Genomic DNA, 19,735 nt, shown 5'->3' with positions numbered 1-19,735 from the left:
TAGCGCAGCGCCTACGCCGCTGAAACAGAGCGTTACGGCGCACAAACGGAGCAGAAAAACATCGACAACATTTCTCATCACAGATCAGCCGGCCTACTCACAGGCGATGCGGACCGTTGCCTTGCGACTCTTGGACGTGCCCAGGTGGCTCCAGGCCACACACAGGCACCAGTAGTCCTCAGGGCCGTGGAAGTCCTCCACCTGCTGACGGGACACGTTGATCATGACTTCACGAACCTTCAGACCTAAGAGGGCACAGACGGAAGACGCTGACTTTAGCGTTGACACGTCAATGCTAATATTATTACCGAGAGCGTAAATAAACATGCCTGCAAAAACATCCTTTTATCTGTTACCTGAAGGCCTGCAGTCACGCCACAGGCTAGCTGAGCTCACCAGTACCTGAGCTAAATGCTAATGCATCGTTAGAGATGCTAAATCTTGTTAATTACTTCCTGAACCACAGCTGAGGTTGATGGGAAGGTTGTTCACTTCCTGGCTCCACCTCCTCCAGCTGGAGGACACTGGGACCTTCACTAACCAGACAGACCCGCCTCATCCATGAGGGGGATCTGACCTTTGACCCGAGCTCCTCATCCTGATCCTGGGCCTGAAGGCACCATCTTCAGGAGGGGCTTTGGTATCTCCCCACTGCTGCTGCCCACAGGTGAAGGTTGGGCTCTAGACCCCCTTCCCCAGAACACAGAACAACTTCCACCCGAATCTAGATCACAGACTCATTTCCTTTAGGTTGAAGTTGGTTGGGAGTCGAGGTCGTAAAGGTCAGGTCATAGAAGAGCTGAGGTCAGGCCTTGGCTTCAGAAACACGCAGAGCAGGAGATCAATGTTCAGGAAAGCCCTGAATCCTAAATAAGGGCTCTTTTACAATCTTTAATCGATACAGCGACAGGCCGGTGTCGCTGATCAATGGCTTTTGCAGGATTAGCTGTGCAGATGTTCTTCACAAGTCCTGACACACTTCCTGAGTCTGCGCCCCTCCCAGAGCAGAGCTAAGGTACCTGCCACGTGCTCCCTCGGACGAGAGCTAAATCAGCTGTAGTGGAATTAGCTTTAATAATGGAGAGTGTGTGTAGGCTCAGTGCAGACACACACACACACACACACACACACACACACACACACACACACACCAGAGTTGATGTAATATCTGTCGGACAAAAGGCGGATGAACACGAAACTCAGCCAGTCAGAAAAAAAGTCGGTGTTTAAAACTCCTCTCAGGCGGCGCCGCGAGCCCTCAGATATCGACAGCTTCTGACGCCTGTTTGCTCGTAGCTCACCCGTAGCTTGAGGCCGGATCACCCACAGCTGGCGCGTCCCACGAAGCCCTGCGGCCCCAACTCTGGTTCCCTCACACAGCAACCCTTTAATCTGAGCACCGCTGCCTCAAGAGCAAACTAACAGCCGCCGGCCGTGGATGGAAAGCAATGGAAGAAATTTAGCGCTCTAGAACAGGTGACCTCTGAGAAACAGGTGACCTCTGATGAACAGGTGAGTGTTGATTAACAGGTAACCTCTGAGGAACAGGTGACCTCTGAGGAACAGGTGACCTCTGAGGAACAGGTGAGCATTGATGAACAGGTGACCTCTGAGGAACAGGTGACCTCTGAGGAACAGGTGACCTCTGAGGAACAGGTGACCTCGGAGGAACAGGTGAGCGTTGATGAACAGGTGAGCGTTGATGAACAGGTGACCTCTGAGGAACAGGTGAGCGTTGAACAGGTGACCTCTTAGGAACAGGTGACCTCTGAGGAACAGGTGACCTCTGAGGAACAGGTGACCTCTGAGGGACAGGTGAGTGTTGATTAACAGGTGACCTCTGAGGAACAGTTGAACGTTGATGAACAGGTGAGCGTTGATGAACAGGTGAGCGTTGATGAACAGGTGAGCGTTGTGAAATGGAATTTGATTGTGAAATGGAATTTGATTGTGAAATGGAATTTGAGTGCAGAAGGAAGGGTTGAAATGTAAATTTAGGAGAGCAGATGAAGTCCATTTGGTTCCTCATTCATTTACAAGGAAACAAAGACGCGCTGAGGTTCAAAGAAGACCAGCGTCAAACGACTGAGGGGGGGACGTTCTCAGTCATTCAACTTCTTGCGCCAGCCGGAGCACATGCTGTGAAGGCAGCAAACTCCTGCGGTGCATGCAGCACACACATGCTGTGAAGACGTCCTGTGCCTTCGACTATATAAGATCAGAACTGTGAACACTTAATAGAGATCTCTCCGCATGCTTCCATGTGTGTATCCTGACCAACTGACTGGAATAAAACCATCTCCTACCCAGTAACTTAGATTAATTGTTTTCTTCTCCAAACGGCTAAAAATTCAGCGACAAACTTGTGTCAGAAGTGGGATCCTGGGTACGTCCGTCGGAACCCGACCGAGGGGCTGGCCACCTGAATCCACTAAAGGCGATTCATCCTTAAACCCCGAAATCTCAAGGAGGAGGAGGACCCAGTCGGTCCCGATCGACGGTCACAGGATTCCTCGAATTCCACAGCTGAATTTAAATTGGTAAGACGTATTTATCCTAATATTTGGAACGAATTACTGCGTAGGATAGACGCTAACCTTACTCTGCTAACCGGCGAGTGCCGCTAAACAGCTTAAATAAATACGAAAATCCTGTGAGCCCTTTGAGACGAGTTGATGAACAGGTGACCTCTGATGAAAAGGTCAAATATGTTCACATCTATAAAACTCACCTGTACCGCAACAGGTACAGGTGAGTTTTATAGATGTGAACATATTTGATTTTCACACGAAAGCTAAACACACATTCTGGGTTTGACGTGTTTCATTTTCAATGGTGATATTTTAGCTAAACCACCACACTCACAAAGCTGCTTTGATGTAGCCGCTGACGTTACGGTGTGACACTGATGCTAAAAGAAGCTAAAGCACAAGGAAAAACAGAATTTAACAAGACCTGCACACTTTTACGGAGACCAGCACTCACACGCTAACGGACGACTGTTCAGGGCGACGGCAGCAATCGGTCACGCTAGATCCGTCTGTCTGACGTCTTATCGACGTCTGCACCTCAAGCCACCAGTCTGTCAAGCTGATCAAGTTTGCGGATGACACCACCCTCATCGGGCTCATCTCCAATGGCGACGAGACTGCCTACAGGAGGGAGGTGGCTCGACTGGTGTCCTGGTGCGGACACAACAACCTGCAGCTGAACGCTCAGAAAACAGTGGAGATGATTGTGGACTTCAGGAAAGTCACAGCCCCTTTGCCCCCCCTTGCCCTCATGGACTCCCCCATCACCATCGTGGACTCCTTCCGCTTCCTGGGCACCACCATCACCCGGGACCTTAAATGGGAGCCAACCATCAGCTCCCTCATCAAGAAGGCCCAGCAAAGGATGTTCTTCCTACGGAAGCTGAGGAAGCTCAAACTGCCTCCCAGGATGTTGGCGCAGTTTTATACGGCCATCATCGAGTCCATCCTGGCGCCACTGTCAGGGACAGACTAAGGCTGCAGCGCGTCGTGCGCGCTGCCAAGAAGGTGATCGGCTGCAGGCTTCCATCCATCCAGGACCTGTATATCTCCAGGACCCGGAGGTGTGCAGGTTGGATCACGGCCGACCCTTCCCACCCTGGTCACGGACTGTTTTCCCCCCTCCCCTCAGGCAGGAGACTACGGTCCATTCGGACCAAAACCTCCCGCTACATGAACAGCTTCTTCCCCTCTGCCATCAGGCTGCTGAACACCAAGTGACTCATCACTTAAGCACCACGTACAGCAGCCAGTCGGACTCACGAACAATACATCACATTACTCCTGCATTGACCTGCACTATTTCTTACTATTTATATATATACTGTATATATGTCTTATTTTATTTATCTTATTCTAGTGTTGTCTTCTCTATGTTGAATGTTGCAGCGTCACACCAAGACAAATTCCTAGCTTGTGTAATACTGTGTACTACATGAACAATGGCAATAAATCTGATTCTGATTCTGATTCTGACAAGTTTCATCCTCTCACATCATAGTGCAGTTACTGGTTTCCTGTCTGCAGTGGTCACGATGGTCAAACTGGTCTGCTACATCTGAACAAAGCAGGTCCAGTTTGGATCCAGCACTTCCTGGAAAAAGCAATTTAAAAAACCTATGAACATCTTAGAGAAGCTGCACAGTTGCCATGGCGATAGTGAGTCACCTGACCTCGAGGGATCTGTTGGTCCCTGAACCGAACAAAAAGATTGATTTCCTAAAAAGTGCAGTTAATGGGATACATTCATCATTAATAAGAATAATTCAGAGTGGGAACACGATCAAGAGCTCGATGAACTCCAGTTACCGTTGCAATGAACTAGCGACAGCGGCTAACAACAGCAGCTAGCAACAGCTAGTTTAGCTGAGGGACGACGCCTGGATATCTGCAGCTGATTGATTGATGAAGAAAAAACAATAATCAAGTTTGAGATTCTAACCATTTGGAATGTGGACGGAGCTTATGATGAGGCAAAAGATCCCAGGATTCAGTGAAAGATGAGTCAACTCAACAAAAGTGTTTTTAGTGTTTATCCCACGTTGTTCATCAGAGGAGGATGAGACAGAAACGGATGAAGAATCAGGCGCTCGCTGCTCCTGAGCTGACAGGATTTCTGTTAGCCCGCGGCTAAAAGGCAACAGCTTCTTTGTGATCAAAGAGCCATTTGATCTGAAGATCTACAACTTTCAGCTTCTGAAAATTAAATTAACTGTAAAAGGAAATTTCAGGTTGTGATCAATAGTTGAAAACCTAAAAAACAACAGGTAATTAAGCTGATTTATGCTAAAATGTTTGCTAACATATGCCTGAAGGAATTGGTCTGGCTGCAGTCATCTCCAGAGCTAAACACCTGCCAGTGTGCGTTTGCGTGTGTGCGCGTGTGTGTGTGTGTGCGTGTGTGTGAGTGTGTCCGCCTCAACTGTAATGGTCTCTAAAGCTGGGATTGATGCTATCGTCGCCACGGGTGTTGCTTTGTGAGCCAGTTAATGGGGTTGTTAACGGAATGTGGCCTGGACAAACACCACGTGCGCACGCACGCACGCACACACACACACACACACACACACACACACACACACACACACACACACACACACTTCTACAGTCCTGTGGAGAGAAGAATGACGGTTGAGTTTTCTCTTTCAGATGTTCTTCAGCCTCTGTTTGCTGCACCATTTGATTTTCTTTCTTTTATTTTTGGAGACAGAAAAATGTCTTCATGACTCAGCAGCCTCTGTTTGCTGACACACACACACACACACACACACACACACACACACACACACACACACACACACATACACACACACACACCTGATATTAGACAGAGTCTCTGATGTCATCACACAGAGCTCCATTCATTTGAGGACCTGTTTGGGGGGACACTGAGAGGATCCACCAGATCTCCCAGAAGCCCCCTGCAGAGCGTCGCAGGTGTGGAGACGATGGGGAATTTCCTGTGGCAGCCTTGTGGAAATGGAGCTTGTCTCAGGAGGAAACTGAGTTTAGAAAATCCCGACGGTGCGTTTGTGTCCTGAACCTGAATTCTACAGTTTCTGCTCTGTATTCAGTTCCAGGCAAATTTAGTTTAATATTTCTTAATTAGCATGAAAATAGCTAAATTTATTCTGTTCAATAATGGAAAGGAACCCAGCTAATGTCATCAATACGTCTCTTATTTCCATCAGTGTGAGAATGAGTAGATTCTAATCACGTCTGAATGTTACAGTTGTGCTCCTTCTCTGAAGGGATTCACTAAAAAACAGCTGCTGACGGGTTTTTATTGGAGCCACGACTGTAATAATCCATAAGAGATGCGATCAATACTCAGACACAGACGGGCCTCCTGTAGCATCAGCAGCTGAGAAGCTCAAGGGCATTGTCAGCTTTATCAGCAAGCAGCGATTCATCGGGCTAGCTGGTAAATAAGAGATGCTATCAGGTGCTCCTCGGGCATCGAGGGCCCATGTCCTAATCAATAACATTCCAATTCTTCACTGATCTGCCCTCTGATTAGCCCCACTAATCCCATACACACCGTCGCCGCGTGTAACAGAGGCGGAACAAAGCCGCGACGGCCTTATCCGCGGTTACGCTAACGGCCGATAAGAGACGCAATGGTGGCGGGGACATCCTCCCGTTCATCTAATTGTTACTCCACTGGGACAAGATTAGAGACTCTGTCAATCTGCTTTCAGTTTGGTAGAAACAGATTTAGAAATACAGTCTGCAGTTGTCTCATCAAAGGATTCAGAGAAAATGGACAGAACATCAAAGGAAACCCTAAGAAGTTCAAACGGGTGTGGTGAAGACTGATGATGAAGCCTCGCCGATAATTATGCGTTTGGGAGCCGAGGCAGCCCGACTGTCAGTCAGCGCCGGGCGGCGTCGACGTTGATGAACAATCCCATCCTAATTTGACTTAATGAATATGAAATATGCATCAAATTTCCCTCTCAGTGATCATTCTCAGGTGAAGGAGGAAATTAATCTGCATTAACTTGTCAAGTTTGAGCTGATGACAGCGATACGAGGCTAACGTTAGCGTGGAACCTTCACACAGATCAAAATAATACAGCTAATATTACAGCAATAATCTAACAGAAGGACGGTGCATTTTAATACTGCTGCTGGTCACCTGATCACATATGGAGGCACCGGAGGAGAATTTAAAGTGCTGAATAAGAAACCATAATAACGTGCTCCTTTCTGTAAATAACCTGATTTAAAAACTGTAGTTAGCATTAGCCATTAGCTGTTACAGCAGAATGCTGTTCGTCAGTGAGCTGTGATTAAAAATTTGGCTGTTTTGAGGCATCTCTGCTTCTGGTAAATTCTCCTTTTTGCCCCCGCCAAACTCGCTGATTAGCTGCCAGATATCGATGCGGCGGATGAAGTGAGCTGGCAAATGCCACCGAGCGAAGCTCCTCTGCAACAACTGCAGCTCCAAATTTCATTGCTCCATTATGGAGCTCACAGCAATCAAACTGTAATCAACTTCCAGAAGCAATTAAAGCCTCTTTCCTTCAGAGGCCTTCATGAACGCAGGAAATACGGCTCTTCGGCTGCCGCTAATCCCAGCAATACTCCAACCAGAGCCACCTCCACCTAGGAAAGCTAATGAGACTTCAGGCTCCTCATGACCTTTCACCTCGATACCATTAAAGCCAACACTTGTGAATGAACTAGTTCAAAACTGCCCAGTCAGCATGATTTTAACCAATCAATCAACCAATTTGTTAAATGCTGTGGAAGCAGTTGAAATGGTGCTGATGTGGAGGAGCGGCCGTCGCCGCCCAAACCCAGATCAACAGAATGAACGACATTAATCTGCCTCAGGAGGCGCCACCTAGCGTGTGATGGCGAAAGAGCGCCGCCGCGGTGGTCACAGGGCTCCATCTCACCTGTGTGGAGGTCTTTGAACTCGTGGGAGAAGTGCTCGTTCTGATGGACCCACTCTCCATTGCATTTGAAGAAGATCTGCAGCGCCGGCGCCGCCCAACACCGCAGCTTGATGGGGTTGCTCTTGACAATGTAGGCGTCCACCGGCTCCTGCAGGAAGTGAGGCAACGTCCCCGGAGCTGAGGGCGCCGTGTCCAGCTGAGCGCCCCCTGTGGCGCCTGCGGGGAACAACACAAACATCATTGTCATTAACTTCTTTTTGCTGCTCAGTAAAACCTTCAGGTGTTTTCTTTATTTAAAAGGTGGAGATTTGGAAACATCCAAACTCCCCCTTAACAAAAAAACCACCTCCTGGCCGGTGAACCAGGAGCAGGAGGAGCAGGAAGCCACGGGACTGGAAAGAGTCTGACGCTTCACTGAGCTCAACACATGTTGAGGATGGTGGCAGCCGGGGAGCTGAGGGAGCTCGCTGGAACGTGACAACAACACCAAGAGTGAAGGTTGAGGGTTTGAGTCCCTCTGTCATCTCTGCTTTCCTACTTTAAGTCCAGACTGGTCACAGTGGGACACCTGCTGATGACGATATCCGATCAAATCAACCAGCAGGTCGCCGCATGCAGATTTTCCACACTAATAAATAACAACTAATACACTGAAGCCCAGCAAGGGGGTGGTAGACGCAAACATCTGTTTACCAGCAGATATTAGGTCGATATCAGATGTGCAAACGATAAATAACTGACAAAGTAAAATCCATCAAACTGAAACATCAGTTTATCCTAACAGTTAATTAGCATCTTCATTTTACAGTACAGGGAAGCATCTCGTGTTTCAACGCTGAGGTGGTTTTCACACCGAAGCTAACCTGAAGCTAACATTGGCTTCAGAGACTCTCAATCTGATAAACAGCAGGATGATGTTTATGACGCTTCCTGTTGGCGTCATGCTAACCTGGGTACATCCTGGCAGAGGTTACACAATATTTTGCCACCTTTATACGGTATTTTTGATGCTAATTACTGATTCTGAAGGTGTGGAACAGCTCATAGTTTGAACACATTTTTACAGCGGCTTGTTAATAATCCAGATTGTTGGAGCAGAAAGGAACACGTTGATATTGAGCACTAACACGTTTAATGGGCAGGGTATGTGATCCTCCCCCAGCCGCCGTCCTCTTCGCCACTACTCTAATCAGCTAATTTGCTCTTATGATGAATTAAAAACATGCCAACGCTGCCCAGCTCAGCCTTTTATTTCCCCTCTTCGTGTCCTTTTCCCTTAATGTTCCAACACTCGGCTCATTCAAAGGTAGCCCGTAATTGGAACGAGGCGACGATGCACGCTCCATAAACCTGGAGCCGTTGCCGTGGCGCCGCTCTCATAAATATCAGCCTTAATGAAGGAGCTGACTGCGTGCCGATAACTCACTTATTTCCTCATTATGCTGGTTAATTTTAACACTGTTTCTAAAATGCTGCCTGGCGGCTCTCAGCCGGGTTTCCGCCTGACTTCACACCAGACTGGCTGCAGCTCAGGGGGGCTTCGGTGGTGGAGGGTGCCCCTGACCTTTGACCCTTGGAAGGAGGAGCTGGCGGACTGTTGTGCGTCAGGAATCTCTGAACAAGATCTCAACATGACATTAGCGTCCCCTCATTCCCGACAGGAATGCCACCAACTTTCCTGAAGGCGCTCCGATCCGTCTGGAGACTCCAGCTCAGCCTGTGTCCTCTGAATCCTCACAGTCTTCCTCAGAAGCTGCTTCTTCATCGCTGGGAAATCCTCATCTTATTAAGCACACGGAGGAAGAGGATGAGTGCCGACCTCCTGCTTTGGCCCTCTCAGGCTTTCAGCAGGATTCCCATTGGAGAGGCGGGACGTGTCAGCCTAATCCCTGAAAGCGTGGAAAACCAGGAGACCTCCTGGTGAACTCCACCAAAGATCCTGGACAGAAGAGCTGCGGAACAAAGACGTCTCAGGCCTCCAAATGACCTCAGATGTTGCATATTTAACTGTGCTACCGAGTTAATGGGGGATCTCCGCGCCAATGAAAGAGGACAAATGAATATAAAGAAGGATCAAAGGGGTCTTCAGACCTCCAGCTGTGATTCAACAGAAGATGCGGGGACGTGTTTTGATGTTTGACCCTCTTGAACTTCTGAAGGTCGCAATAATATCAGAGGAAGTAGAAGGGGGGAGGTACAGCTCAGCGGCTGGAGGAGCTGCTGTCCTCGGGAGGCTCCAGACGCAGCTTCCCGCTGCTGTTGTGTACGTCGCTGCTTTAAACCTTGAATAAATTAAAGCTCCAGCAGCAGAACAAGCGCTCATTATTCTGTTTATCGCAATTAAAACCAGCGCCGGGTGCCGACCTGCGTTCTGTGTGAATGTCAGCGGCAGCGGCCTAATCCCTCATAAAGTGAGGATTATCAGCAGCAGACGGTGCAGCAGCAGCCGCCCGACAAGCTGCATCTTCTGATATTCACTGTCCAGCAGCAACATCAGAGCGGAGGGGAAGACGCCTCGGGGTCTGTTCCCATCAGCACGGCGGCCTGTAACCCCCCCCCCCCCCCCCCGATATTCTGTGACCTCGTAAAGCAGCATCAGTAAAGACTCTGAGATTCAGGGGTTGGACCCCGTCGTCAGGCTGAAGGTGGGGACCTGGATCGCACCTGGAACCTTTAATCCAGCATCATCTGTCCGACTACATGTTGACTCCGCCCACTTTATCTGCTGCCTACGCTGATCTCACTGATATTGATATTGTCATCATCCTCATCTCCCCTGAATCTCCCTTGAGGTTCTTTCCTGTCTCTCCAGATTTAGCCAGTTCACCTAACTGCCCTCAGCTCTGTTAGCTAACCATTGGCTACCTGTTAGCAGGAAGAAGCACCAGTGAGCGGTTCTCAAATTTACAAGTCTAATCCAGGTGATTCTGCTGAGTCCATCCCACTTCCTGGGACACCTCACAGGTCTTGAACAGGTTCATGTATGGCCAAACTCACTTTATGCTCTGGTGCCGTCTGTTTGATGAGCCGAAGCTAATTAGAGGCTAATTTCATCTTGTTTTTTCTAGCAAGATGCTAATCTAACACTGGATTGATCTCTTGCTGGTGTGTTGTGAGCGTCTGGAACTGACACGTCCGCTTGCTCGATATTCTGGGTAAATCACATAAAATTGTAACGACATATTTGTTCTCAGAGCATCGACAGGTGGTTGAGCGTGTCTGAGGCGACGTCTCTCTGATCCTCCTGCGATGCTCCTGCGATGCTCCTGGACGCTCCAGGCTCAGCAGCTCTGATTGAACCTTCAGCCGATGTCTTAAACCCAGAAACTAATTATCACCTGCGACTGACTGACAAAGCTCCAATTTCGTCTCATTTCCCCTCATCAAGCGGAGCGAGAACGCTCATCAAAATGGAGAATCGCTCCGCGGAAGCCCGACCCCCACCTCGCCGCTCCACTTGATATGAGCGAGGTGGAGTGCGGCGACGAGCTAAACTGTATCTCAAGCAGCAGAGACGCAGCACAGGCTGATTTATTTACAGGCTGCTTGATGAACCGACGCACTAAACCAGTGGGATTCTGGGAAAATAGCCTCTAAACCCAGACTGCCGCCACCACCGCTCGGATAAATCCTTTTAACTGTGAGATGCGAGCAGGGAACCAGACGACCCCAGGCATGGATGTGACCTCTGACCCTGCTGAACCTTCAATGCAGAACTGGATCAACTTTGACCTACGAGCCCCGCCAACTTCCGTTAACGTGATTATTCCAAACCTCAGTGATGTTCAATGTTAACTGCTTTGAAGTCTTTGATTTGCTCTTTGTTCTGGTCTGAACTGGAATCCAGTGGGTAACCAGGCCTTCTGGTTCTGGGACAACCCACCAGGAAGTGAAAAGCATTAAAATGTAGGATCTGTTCTTCCTGTCTGGCTGGATTAAGACTTCTGACAGGAAGTGATTGAGCAGTTTTGCCGCCGGCTCTTGTTGATATTTCTCTTGACCTCTCATCAAACTGGAGATCACGACAGCGTCAGATCTGATCTGATCTCCGTTCCATTAAAGATGCAGCAGCGCAGCAGCATGATGAGCAGCTGCTGGTGTTCTGGTCCTGAATGGTGCCGTTCACACGGGCCCACCACTTGGTTCTGTCTGGTAAACCTCACAGGTCGTTGTGGCGGCCCGTAACGGCACATCCACTTCCTGCGGTGTAAAGAAATTCCTGCTGGCTGGCCACACCCTCTGAGGGGGCGGGGCATTCATCTGGTCAGCCCTCTTCTGCTCTATAACCGTTCAAATCAGATAATTCCTCATTAGCTCAGCGTCTGGTTGTAATTAGAGATTGAGAAGTTATTACGACGATCCTGTTTTAGGCTCCGCCCCTCCCAGCGGAGGCGGGACAGATAGCATCTCGCTGCTATCTCGCAGGAAGTCATCAGAATCAATTTAGCAAACAATCTTTGGACTCTGCTTCTATCGACGGCTATTTGAACAGAACTCTGTCGGGGATTTAATTAAACCTCCAGGGGGGTCGGAGGGGGGTTGGGGGGCACTGACAGACGGATGGACGGCCACAGGAAATCAATCCCCCCCCATCTCTTTTCTGAGCTGCTCTCTGAACGGGGGCGCCATCTTTATTCAGCAGCAGTTAAGAAGAAAAGCTAATGTTCTTAAGCTCATTAGCTGAAGCGCGTTCGTTTTCATGTCATTAAAAAGCACCTCAATGATCCAATTAGTGCCAGTGGAGACATTTATAGGACACAATAGCACACTTTTGTACTTGTTGGGTGTTTTTTTCTGGCTAAATGCAAATGAGATGTCAGGATGTTTTCAGCAGAACCTTTCACAAAGTTGTGATCCCGATTGTAACAACAATAAAACAGGTTTAAAAAAAAAAAGAATCATTAAAACCGATAAAAGACTTCTTCAGTTCGTAACTAAAGCTAAATTAAAATGTTAACTTTCAGTCTGGGAGAACTTGCAGTTCTGGAAAGAACTTGTGACAGGTGAAACCAGCGTGGACCTACTGGGACCAGCCAACGTTCTGTCTGTTCTGCTTCAGTGTTCTGAGGGAGCAGGAGGTAAGTGAAGGCACAACGACAGTGACCTCACAGGTTCATTTCTGCTGAACATCTGGGGCTCCGTCAGGTGCATGCTGGGAAATATGCGCTTATTCCCTCTTTCAGTGCTTCCTTTTCAACAATCCTTCAGACCATGGTGACCAGGGACTGTCGCTATGGCAACGTGAGCTACAGTTTCCAGTTCGACTGTTCTGAATAGAAGCAGAACTTTGGTGAACCCAGAGGACTGACGCTCCTCTTCATCGCCGGTCATCATCGACCTCATCGCCCTGATGAAGGCTCCGCCCACTGCGCTGCCACCGGCATTTGACTGGGAAACTGAGAGCGATGCGGCGTGGAAACACAACCAGCCAGCTCCACATTATGCTAACAGCTAACTGCTGCTGAGCGCGGTAACAGATCACACTTACTGATAAAAAAACAAAGGAGGAGATAAATCAGGAAAAAACGTGTTGCGACAGATAATAACGGTGCTAAAAGTGATCGAATGCAGGGAAATAACCAACTCTGACAAAAATACGCAGCGAAAGCTCCGGTCCTGTTTTGGACCTTCGGCTGAGTGGAAACGTCCAATAAAATAGTCCAACTGTGACCTTTGTGACCTTCCCAGCAGTCAGCGTGTGTATTCACTGAAAATTGGCAGCTGGCAGCATCTACAAAAGACACCAGTGGTTAACGCTAATTAAGTGTGTGTGTGTGTGTGTGTGTGTCTGTGTGTGTGTGAGAGAGAGAGAGAGAGAGAGAGACAGGGGGAATGCCGACTCAGCGGAGCAGAATGACAGACGGAGGCCCAGTAAAACCAGTTATGGCGCTCTGAGAATATTAATTCACTGAAGCATCTACACTGTTGAACCTCCAGTTGGTCCAGATGTGGTTGCTGACCTCCAGATGTTCTCTCGGTCCAGCTCAGACCCAAACCACGAACAGACCAGCCACATCTGCAGCCTCAGAGGCTCCAGAGGTCTGACTGGACCATCCATCCATCCATCATCATCCATCCACTAATCCATCCATCCATCCATCCATCCATCCATCCATCATCAGCCCATCCATCCATCCACCCATCCACCCATCCACTCATCCATCCATCCATCCACTCATCCATCCATCCATCATCAACCCACCCATCCATCCATCCATCCATCCATCCATCCATCCATCCATCCATCCATCCATCCATCCATCCATCCATTAATCCATCCATCCATCCACTCATCCATCCATCCATCCATTCACCCACCCATCCATCCATCCACTCATCCATCCATCCATCATCAACCCATCCATCCATCCATCCATCCATCCATCCACCATCCATCCATCCATAATCCATCCATCCATCCATCCATCCATCCATCCTTCCTTCCATCCATCTATGTTAGCATAATCAGAACTTCCTGTTTAAAGGTCATCTCTGACCGTCACCCCTTGCTTGGTTTATGTGTCTGGCTCCATCATTTCTAGCCAGGGTCTCCTTAAAGTTTTCATAACGTCGGCTGATGTTGCATCCTTCTGTCTATTACTGATGCGTAACAAGAGCCAGGAGACAACTTCAGTTCTGACTTGAGCTTCGACAGCCTCATTATCCAGATGAGGAGCCTGAGAGACGACAGGAGGAGACGGAGCTGCTGCTCCTTAATGAAGGCTCACACTTGGAACAAAACTGCTTTAATTAGCTGTTATTACACCTTTATAAGTCTTTCTGAGGCCAATACATATATTTTAAAAGATCCATTCATCTATTGCGGAGATCTATCAGAAGGTAATAACATGTTCACGTGACTGTAATTAACCCAATAAACGTTTCAGTGTCCTATTAAATGTGTTAATTACACTTTTGTCCGTTTGTTAACAGTTTATTACTCAGGTCTTTGCGGTTAAATCCGGCTTCTTACATGGACTTTAGCGGTTTTCCTTCACAGACGGAACTTTCGCTGTGACATTCACACAGTTGGCGCCGTTATCACCGTGTCCGCAGGTGTCTGCAGAGGAGAAACAAGCGGCGGTTCTGCACGCCGAGCCCGGTCCCGAGCCCTTTGAAGTCTCCGGCCATGTGCTGTTATTTATGCAGAGCGAGGCCGCCGGGACCACAAGCGCAGCGCTGTGCGACCCACATTCAGCCGACTTGAAAGAGGCCGACCGCTGCCAAGTTTATCAGAGGGCAAAAGTACAGCCGGGCGGCGCCGCTCGGACCTGCAACGCCAGCAGAGAGGCCGCGCCTCTGCTACGCAGCTGAAACTGGGATTTAAAAAGCACCTGTTCCCTAAATTAAACATTAAATTTAATCCACAGAAGATCATCACAGGTAATCCAGTCAGGACCTTTACCTGCATGTGTGTGTGTTACCTGTGTGACAGTTCAGGTGTGTTTAAATCTATTGTACTTTTCTAATGAACCTATGGGAACATTTAATTGCATTACCCACAATCCTTTGCCCTCGATGGCAGAGGAGCTTCAATAATACTAAAGACACGCCTCGGAAGAACCATCATCTGTGTTCTGTGATCATCTAATTTCATGTCTTTCATCAGGTCAGAAGGTTCCACAAACAGCTGCTGCATCCTGTCAAACACGACCTTTTTCTGATCAGATGCCAGCGGGTGGCCAGCACACACACACACACACACACACACACCACACACACACACACACACACACACACACACACACACACCAGCCCTGCCTGTTAGCCTGTTAGCAACAGCCACTTTATCAACGGAGCAGCGATGCTAGTGGGGGGTTATCGGTTGCTAGCGTGAAGCCTCAGGCGATACCTCAATAAACGTCAAAATTTGATGGATGTTGGATGCTAATGTGTGAATATTTACATGTTATGATGTAAATTATTTTTCTCCGATGCTATAACATCAGCAATCCTCCGCTGGGACACTGGGCGGACGGTGCTGGCTCGGTGTCAGAAGCGATGCTGGGTGCTTGTTTGAATCCGCCTGGTTGGGGGGGGGGGGGTAGCAGGCAGGTAGCGGCGTGCGTCGCTTGGAGCGTTATTAAGCGTAAGGACTGTCAGCGAGCTGAGGATCCTCCAGCACATCAGGTACCAATTATGGAGGCGGGTCCTGATTTGGGTCTAAACCCAATTCAGAGAGGAGCCGCTCCTTTAGCCTATCTGACATCTGCCTCATTAGGAGAGGAAGAGGAGCGCCGAGCACTCCCTCGACAGGTCGTTTCCCCGCCGAACCCAAAACGCCGTTGCCCCTGACCCCTACTGATGAACCGGAGGCTGACTGGAATCTGAAGGAGAGCCAATCACACTCAGGTGTGTTTAGCAGCGTTTCCTTCATTAGCCGCAGCGAAACAACGTTTCAGATCTTCAGGCCTAAAGAGATAAATAAAGCATCACGGCCTCCGGCAGCACCTGCAAACACCATCGATTTTTCTGGAGGGTTCTGGAATAACGGTGTCAAAACATTCATCAGCCGAAGCCTCGCGGTGCTACAGAACCGACCTGCTGCTGGTATGTGATCAGAAACCTGCGCCCGCGTTAAGGCTGACGAGTCCGCAAAATAAATTTGATCAGCAGCTTCAGAACCTTTAGAAAAGAGTTAAAGTGAAGGTGGCAATAATGGAACCATCTGATCTGGTTTTCATCCCTATAAAATCAGAGACAACAAACAACCGGACCTTTTCACAGCAGCTGTTAGCTCGCTTAGCTTGCCTGCGCTTACTCTGCAGCATGGGAAAATCTGGTTGTCCTCATTTTCCTGATTGAATTTTTTGGAGCCTCTGATGGAACCAACACTTGAGAGAAAGAGCAGCGCACAGCTAGCTAGCAGGAACCCTGTGAGAACTGTTTAGCCCAGCAAACTTAGCGAGTTAGCAGGGGGAGCGTATTCCAGCAGCCACTGGGGTTGGAGGCAGAAATACAGCCAACCAACGACTGTTGCCTGGCGACGCCTTCGTAAACGCGAAGCGTCCCTTTACGACCGCCGGGACTGACAGCAGCTAAAATTTAAGACGAGCAAACAAAATATGGTGTTGACATCATGGAAACTGTGTTCAGGCTGTAGAATATTAGCCAGGCTGATTTATCACACCAACAAGCCTCGAGGTGCATGTTGCCGACTCTTTCAATAACAAGTAATGTACTCACCGCCATAAAGTAGACCCCCCGGGGCGCCGCTACTGTCCTAAAAATATTCACCTGCAGCTCAGCTTCGGATTATTACGCTGATACATCACAGAAACAACACCCAAACAGAAGGAGGCGGAGCTAATAAATCCAGTCAGCAAGACAGACAGCTGTGCCGAAGCTAGGCTAGTGCTACGTGTCGCTAGTGTTTGTGTGATAACGCTAGAATCGTGACATTCAAATAGGCCAGACGTGAGGACGTTTTGGGGGTTTTGGGTTTCCTTCGACAGGCTGCTGCTTCAGGGAGGTCATGTGACCCACAGGATCCTCCAGTACACCACCAGCTCCTGGACGATTCCCACCTCTTTTCCTCCAGTCAGAGCCCTGCAGAAGTCCTAGTTGCAGCACCTGGATGGGGGCTTCAGGGTGGTGGCCCTGTGGTGGGACTTGCCTCTCAGGGGTGGGGGGACGGTCCCAGCTGCTGACATGTTGATGTATGAGCTCCAGTTTTCCCTCCTCCCCCCGGCTCAGAGAGGCAGGTGTGCTGATCGATGCCACTTGATCTGTCAGTCCGATGGATAAAAATAGCTCTGGGATTGAGGCGGGAGATCTTCCCGGGAAACTCGATTGACTTTGAGAGGTTCCTCCAACGACCTTCTCAAGGTTATCTGTCTGCCTCAGAGGAGGAAACTTGTCTTACCTTTCCAGACCGCCCTGAAGCCAAGAAGAGAGAGAGGAACCCAACATTCCCAAACTGTGGGTTCCACCGAGTCTGGACCCGTCTGGAGACAATGGTTCTGATGTTTATTTGAGGGATATAAAGATGTTCTCTCATTAACACTTTTATCTCTCTCTCTCCCTCCACAGCTTTAGGCTTTGTCCCCCGTTCCTCTCCTCTTTCTGTCCTGTCCCCCGTTCCTCTCCTCTTTCTGTCCTGTCCCCCGTTCCTCTCCCCTTTCCATCCTGTCCCCCGTTCCTCTCCCCTTTCCATCCTGTCCCCCGTTCCTCTCCTCTTTCTGCCCTGTCCCCCATTCCTCTCCTCCTTCTGTCCTGTCCTCCGTTCCTTTCCCCTTTCCATCCTGTCCCCCGTTCCTCTCCACTTTCCATCCTGTCCCCCGTTCCTCTCCACTTTCCATCCTGTCCCCATTCCTCTCCTCTTTCACCCATCTGTCCATCAGCAGGAATGTCCACCCCAGTATTATTCTGGTCCTGCTCAAGGTCTCTTTCGGTTAATGGTGGTGTGAAAGTGATCAAAGCTACATTAACGCTCTTTGATTTTTGCTAACTTCAGTTTTTTCACGACCATTAACCGTCAGATTTATGCCCCCCCCCACCCCCCACCCCACCACCCTTCAGGCTCCTAAAAAGGAAAAATGCACATCATTGCAGGTTTCCTCTGAAGTTCCTGATCAAGAGAGGCGGTGAGACGGGAGCCGAGCTACCGTGTCAGCAGCTTTGGCTGCAGCGTCTGTGTGAGTAATCAACCACGCCTTCCTCGCCGCTCCGCCTCAAACCTGGGGGCTGCAAAAATGAGTCGGGGGTTGATGCTGGTAACGCCCCATCAGAGTGGAGGAGACGAGTGTGTGGCGTCGGCTGGGGTGGCTAATGAGCAGCAAACGATAACGATCGCTTCCATCTACGTCTGTGTAATAAAGCGGGGAGGGGCGGGGCTTCATTTTGGCCACGTCAAAATCTGTCTCATACTTTATTATTTCATCACTGTGGGGACAAAAGGACGCTCAGCAGAAGACCGAGATGGCTGGAAGTTTTAGCTCACAGGGCCGTACAGCAAACGCTGACAGACTCCAAATCAGCTTCAATTAAAGTGGACGTGCTTGACATGTAGACACGATCTGGTTCTAACATGTCCAGGGTCAGAGGTTAACGTTCCTCTGGAGAACCAGCAGGATAGGACTGACAGATTCCTGATATTCCAGCACTGCTCAGTGACAACGATCAACCTGACAAACAGCTAAATGGAGAAGAGGAACTGGTCATTTATTGGGAGACGACAGGAGCGGTGAGGACCAGTGAATGGGGGACAACCCCCCCCCAAATAAAAGGCTACACAGGTCAAAATCAAAGTTTTGTGATGGTCAAAAGAAGACAATGTCGCTAAGAAATAATGAGCCTCATTAGCATTTGAAGAAACTAGACAATCATCTGTTTCATCGTCATCGTCTGTTACCCATCAGCCCCGATACACTCCTCCGGGTGGTTAGCGGCTAAATGTGCGTACGCGTTCACTGGACATTGAAAATGTGTTCATGGTTTTTTAAGGGTAGCTGAAACTTTCCACACTAACACAGGCTGCTCATCCTCCTTTTATAGTTGAGCGTTGCCTGTTAGCATAGCTGCATTGCATAGCAGCCTTGACCCGCTTTTAAGTTAAATAGAAGTGTGCCCAGGAGCGTCTCTGATAGGCCACACGTTAGCTTGTAGCCGAGCCCATTTGAAGACTCACACGTCCAAATAGGGTGAACACCTGGATTATTTGCCATCAAGGACAGCATCAGCGTGCACAACAACTGCCGCTAATTCTGCCCGACATAAGCAGCTAACCTGATTTCCTCTCTAGTGATATTCCGGACAAAGTGATTCCGAGCCTCATTAGTTATTCATTGCCTCTAATGTCCGAACATACGGCCACCGTTGATCCCTGCGTGACTGTCACTGCCCTCGACAGCAGCTAAAAAACCCATTCCATCTCCAGCCACCGGTAAGGAGTTTCTCCTTCAGTGGCTTTAGCTGATTGGCGGCTCTTTACGGTAGCTGGACCCCCCCGCCAGCCGCTGGAAATCACCCCGATCTGTAGGTTAATCTGAGTTTCTGAATGGCTGAGAGTTCAACAGCAGCAAAGTCTCTGTGGTGGCAGATCAACAGCAAAACACAACACAAACATCGTTATTGTTTTTACTGTTGTCATTCATCGGTTAGCTACAAAACAAACTAGCCCATTACGGTTGTTGATTTAATGCTGTGATGGAAACATTTGAGTTTTGACTGACGTGTCGGCTATTTCCTCCGCATTCTCATTTCCTGCTAACTTGTTCATGCTAAACAACAATAAATCATTTAAGTCAAAACCCGCCTCCAGACCTGTCTTACTCCAGACTTCTGCTGGAATAAACG

The 19,735-nt window shown here is 49.0% G+C and overlaps 1 protein-coding gene across 1 annotated transcript in view; it reads right to left on the bottom strand.

Annotated features, from left to right (window-relative positions):
- Positions 1–19,735, bottom strand: part of unc5db (unc-5 netrin receptor Db) — a 58,376-nt gene that overhangs the window by 23,591 nt on the left and 15,050 nt on the right. The window contains 2 exon segments of the mRNA XM_057034092.1: positions 102–245; positions 7,439–7,654. Coding sequence (XP_056890072.1) covers positions 102–245; positions 7,439–7,654 — 360 coding nt within the window.

Source organism: Takifugu flavidus, chromosome 5 (assembly GCF_003711565.1).
Source record: "Takifugu flavidus isolate HTHZ2018 chromosome 5, ASM371156v2, whole genome shotgun sequence".
Classification (NCBI taxonomy): domain Eukaryota; kingdom Metazoa; phylum Chordata; class Actinopteri; order Tetraodontiformes; family Tetraodontidae; genus Takifugu; species Takifugu flavidus.
The sequence above is the reverse complement of the archived record's forward strand: the minus strand, read 5'-3'. Positions and strand labels throughout refer to the sequence as shown.